Raw genomic sequence first — 5397 nt, forward strand, 5'->3', positions numbered from 1 at the left:
CTCTCGCGGGTTTGAATAACACCAAAAACATCGGACTAAATGTTTTTGGATGGGACGCTTTGTCGCCGACACCTCGCGGCCCCCGGGCCGCCGCGACACAAAGCGCCCGCCTCCTCCGATCTCTGATGATTAGATTAAAACTCGAAATAAATGAAGTGTGTGAGTGAATGGAGGCTGTAAGCTGTCTGTGGGCCTGTCTGCCCCCCGGGGGTCACAGGTCACACCGTCAACGCTCATGTGTCCTTTTCTTCCCATTGTGGCCGATGAAAGTGTGAAAATGTGACGGTGCGGCACGGTAATGACTCTGTTTGTTGACAGCTGCCGGATTTATGATTATAAAAAATAAAAAAACTCTGGTCAGTGAAGCCGCTAAACATTAAACGCTATGTCGTTAGCCTTTAGCTAACGGAAATATTCAAACATCATTTATTTCTAAAAACATAAACAAAACAAAAAAACATTCAGAAAATCTCTGCAAATATTTTTTTTCCTCGGGTCCAAGACTCAGGATCAAGATCTACCAGTAGAGGGAGTGCTGGGAGATCATGAGTAATTAAAATTGAAAATAAATATATATTAATATATTTCTTTAGTAAATTAGTAAATTCACTTTATATGAGTGAATATATATATATATATATATTTATATATATATATATATATATATATTAACATTTATATGTTTTCAGTGTAGGTCAATTACTTTAACCTGGTCATCTCAGTAGTAGCTCCCGTGCCCAAAAAAGTTTGGACGCCCCCTGCTGTTACGGCTCATTATCCAGATTCACCGAGCAAACATTAGTGTTAATCACTGTCAACGCTGAGCGAATCGCAGAGATGAGCGTTTTATCGACAAGTTTAAAAGCGCGGCAGCTCTGCCCGCAGTCATCGCCCGCGACGGTGATGTCGGAGACGGGCAGCCGCAGGGTAAGAGATTGAAAAAGCCAGAGTAGGTGGGAATTTTCCCGGCAGGAGGTAAAGATTTTGTGTGTGACTCAGAGCGGAGGTGAAATCAGGCTGTTTGTATTCAGTCTATCAGATAAACATGATTCTTCTTCGTCGCCTCCTCTACCTCGGGTGCTCCTCACTTTCTTTACCCCCGGGGCTCTTCGCTTCGCTAATGGTTTCCGTCTGAACTGACGATGGGAGACGTGAGAATTAAATGTGAAGACGATGACTGTTCCCTTCGTCCGTGAGCAGACCTGAGCAAACTATGGCCCGTGGGCCATATACGGCCTGCTGGGCTTTCATCTTTGGCCCGCCAAACAATGGTAAAAGGTACGGTAAAGACCGATCAATCAAATGTGCCGAATGATTTTTGAAAGTTTAGGCTTATTTTTGCACATTTTATTTAAAATATTTCGCCAAGCGTTCTACAGCCAACTAGCCTGCTAGCCAAATTTCGAACCTTATTTTGGACTGTGAGCCAAACTGTTTGCCCCCCTGTGGTCATTAGCATCCTTTGCTCGATCTCATTGACCTAGTCATTTCTAATCTTGTCCATCCTGGTCACTCCCACCTCAGTTTTAGCCATGGTCGCTAATCCGCACGTCATAGCAGATCTCACTATCGTCTTATAAACAGTAATTTTCCACTTTGAAGACATGAATGTGCACTAGAAAAAGCTGGGATCCCAGTCATCAGTCTGGACCACATATAGACATAAAACATTTTTTTCAATTTTTGAAACGTACTGTACAGGCCCCGCCTACCACTAGAGGGCACTCACGTACCACCAGTGGTACGCGTACCTCAGTTTGAGAACCGCTGATTTATACTGTTTGAAGTAACGATGCTGAAGTCATCAGCCATTCTCACCCAGTCTTGGCGACTACAGCGTCTCGCGGTTCCGTCTCACGTGACCGTGGACGACGTCTCTGACATCGTTCGTCGCTGTCGCTCAGCGGACCGGATGATCCTGCAGAAAAAAAGTAGTTTTTTTTTCTTTACATTTAGATGTGCTGTGATGAGAGTGGGCGTGTCTCCGCCACGCCAGTAATGTGTGATGGATTCAGTCGACAGGAGGTCGCGGTAATGAGTCGTCTAAAAGCAGCAGCTTGCAGTAATACTCACACTTACCGCTGATCATCTGTCTGTCTGAACGCACCTGTCTGTCTTCGCCCGCTTCCTCTCAACAGTCAGACCTGTGTTCCAGTGGAAACGTGAACAACGCCGTCTGAAGCTGCGGGGTTGAACAGGCTTAAACCTGTTGTTATTTCTGTTTGATAGCATGTAGCTCCTCTTCTGGTCTATAGGTGGTGCCCAGTTGAAACCACTTTTCAATTAGTTTGTACAATTAATTTATTCAAATTACATTTTTGTATCATTAACCGTTAGCCTATTCTGGGGTCTACAGCTTTGAGCTAAAGTGGCTGTTCTTGGGTCCCATAGCTTAGCGGTTAGCACGCCTGCCCTCATAAGCGGAGAGCAGAGGGTCAACGTTTCTTTACTACAAGAAATAAAGAAAACCTTGGATGTAAGGAACGCACACTATTAATGTGACCTAGTGTGTAGCATCTTAGCGTCATGTATTAGCAGTGATTTAGCTGTGAGCTAGTAAGTAGAGTATTACAGATATGGAAGTATGTAGCATATATCATTGAGAGTCAAATCCTGACCAGGGCTAGGCTAACCTTGCTAACAACAATAGCTTTGCTTGTTTTTGGACTTTATTTATTTTACAAGTTCCATTGCTGCCGGCTAACAAATCTACTGTGTATGGTTGGTTGGTTTACTGTATATTTCATCTTAGTGATTCTAACACCGGTAGAAAAAAAACAATAAAATATGGATTAATTTAGCGTTAGCCTATTCTGGGAGGTACAGCTTTAAGCTAAAGTGGATATAATTGTATTTGTTAGATAGAATTTTGAAGATAAAATTTTGTTTGAAATGTTTACAGAAATCATATTTCTTCATTTAATGATTAAAATGTTTGTGTATCTATGTTTTATTTTTGGTAAAAAAAATAATAATAAAAAAATATGGTGATGAAGGTTGAAGGTTGTCGCTGTGGATGAATTGTCAACGGCCAAGATACAGATAGATAGATATAGATGTATGTGTGTGTGTCTGTGTGTGTGCTTCACATTGCTGAGCCTGGTGGGGGGACTATTGGAGTCAAATGGTGTGTGAACTGAAAGGCGTGAGTGTGTGTTTTGAACTGTATTGACTGAAGGCAATGGATTGAAATTTTTTTGTGTTTGTTTTGTTCTTTTCTGGTAAGAATAACGCCTCCAACATGTTCATTTTCTGGTCCTGGAATTTTACAACCAAAGGAGCTGAAAAAACAAAATGGCCTCCGATGATGCCCTGAATTTTATGCTAATTCTTCATTTGTGTATGTAAGAAACACAATGAGAACTTCTTGAAAACAGGAATACGGAATAATATTTTGATAACATCCACAAGAACATTCATAATTATATTTATCTACAAAAAAATGTGTTTATCTTGTAAACAAACTAACGCTAACCGGTGCTAAATATCAGAGTGGAGAAAAATCTAATTTAAAGAATTTGACTCAACTATTCTTTCTTGCTCTTTCATTGTCTTTTGAGTGTGTGTGTGTATGAGAGAGAGAGAGAGTGCATGTGTGTTTGTTTTAGAAGCGGTCCGCAGAGTGGAAAATGATGGTTTGTGAAGAGCCTGTTTTGGATGTCAACAGGAAACTCTAACAGCCTTAAGTGGCATTAAAGACCCATTGTGTGTGCGTAGCGAGTGTGTGTGCTCACGTGTGTGTATGAGTGCGTGTGTGTGTGTGTGGAGGTTGAACAATGAGGGGTCCTGTTTGTTTACACCATATGGGATTTCTCTCACATGGACAGTTTTTTTTAAAATTCCAACTATTTCTTTAAAAAATATCCACACAAAAACACACACATAGGTATGTAGCACAAACAAAAATTACACTACAAAAATATTATTTACTAATATTTAATTACTGTTGCTAAGTAAGTAAGTCCAGTGTCTTTTCTCCAGAGGTCAAGGATCAGAGGTCACACTTTCCAATGACCTCAGAAGAAGAAAAACGAATTACTTTAAACAAACGGTTGATCAAATCAAAACGTTACCAGTCCGACTTTCCTACTCTCGAAACACTCACCAGTCCACCTGTGGAGCTGGTTCAACCACGTGACTGAACGCGGAAGCGGAAACGGAGCAGCAGGTTGTCCACAGCTGAGTAGCGACAGAGATCTTTGAAAATACAGACGATTTACTCCGTACGTTAGTTTTCCTTAAAGGTATGTTGATTTCAACATAAGCAGGACGAGAGCGTTATTAGCATTAGCTTAGCTTAACTGGACCCCGAGAAAGAACGTGTACTTTGGTCATAAATATATTCATTGCTTAATCGTTAAGATATCGGAGAATGATTAGAACGCTAAAATTAGAATGCTGGTGATAGACAGCTAGTGCAGACATATATTCGGCCATTTTATAGCAACACTATACACTATAGTAACTATAGGTAAATAGCAGCAGAACTAGCAGAAAAGAAAGTAAGGCTACGTCTTATTTTGTGATTAATGATTAAAAATGATTAAATGATTACAAATTAAAATAAACCCAAAAACCTAATTTATTAGGTCAGTTTTGTAAAAAAATGTACAAATTAATACAAAATACTTATTATAAATCCTGCATTCATAAATGTTTAATGACAAACTTGATTGTCCATGTTTACAGTTGTTATTTTTATGCTTTTTCAAAAAATGAAAAAAAAGAAGGAACATTTCAGACGCATTTTTGTTTCATACGTATTCATGTTCAAACACCAACGGACGTTAGACGCCGTTACAGTCGGTCCTTAAACATTTCCGTGTTTTCTACTGCCAACAGGTCGTTTCTTTGTGGTTCGTAAGAATCTGTCAGAGTGACACCTCTCGCCTTTTTTTGCGCTCTCTGGGTACGGCTTCAGCAAAGCTAGCAGAGCGAGCTAATCCGGCTAACAGCTACAGGCTAACGGCTAGCTGGTGTCGCTATGATGGCGGAGCTGGTGCAGGGACAGGCCTCGATGAACCAGCCGGGGCTGAAGTCAGACGGCCTGGCTGATGCTTTACAGAGGGCCCGGCAGGTAACGAATACACTGGGGCTTACTACACACCCGTTTCTGGTTGAAATGAGCCGTTTAGATCGAGCCAAAGCACTTTTATTAGCATTCCTCCGTGTTGTGGTGGTGGTGCTCCGAAGTTCTGCTCCGTCAACACACACACTCTTTAAAACACACTAGCGTGCTAACGAGCTCAGAAAGCGGCTCGGGTCTAAACTGGTAACCGCTTTCGCACACTTTGTCCTAACTGACACGGTTCTGGAGTTAGTTTAGGGGCACTTTGTGGAGCTGTCACCTGGGTAGCGCAATGGGACCGGGGCGGGGAGGGGGAGGGGGGGATTGGG

General features: G+C 41.6%; 1 protein-coding gene across 10 annotated transcripts in view; it reads left to right on the forward strand.

The window, feature by feature from the left end:
• The first annotated feature begins 4158 nt into the window (after positions 1 to 4158).
• The window catches only part of LOC103397975 (far upstream element-binding protein 3-like), a 15183-nt gene continuing 13944 nt past the window's right edge, over positions 4159 to 5397 (forward strand). For 2 of the 10 annotated variants that reach the window (XM_025053216.1, XM_025053218.1), the window contains exons 1-2: positions 4163 to 4244; positions 4843 to 5077. In XM_025053216.1, coding sequence (XP_024908984.1) covers positions 4985 to 5077 — 93 coding nt within the window. In that variant the 5' untranslated portion in view covers positions 4163 to 4244; positions 4843 to 4984. Of the gene's footprint in view, positions 4245 to 4842; positions 5078 to 5397 lie in introns of all 10 variants that reach the window. The other 8 variants (XM_008336440.3, XM_025053217.1, XM_025053214.1 and 5 more) reach the window with 7 other exon arrangements.

Source organism: Cynoglossus semilaevis, chromosome Z (genome assembly GCF_000523025.1).
Source record: "Cynoglossus semilaevis isolate Cse_v1.0 chromosome Z, Cse_v1.0, whole genome shotgun sequence".
Lineage (NCBI taxonomy): Eukaryota > Metazoa > Chordata > Actinopteri > Pleuronectiformes > Cynoglossidae > Cynoglossus > Cynoglossus semilaevis.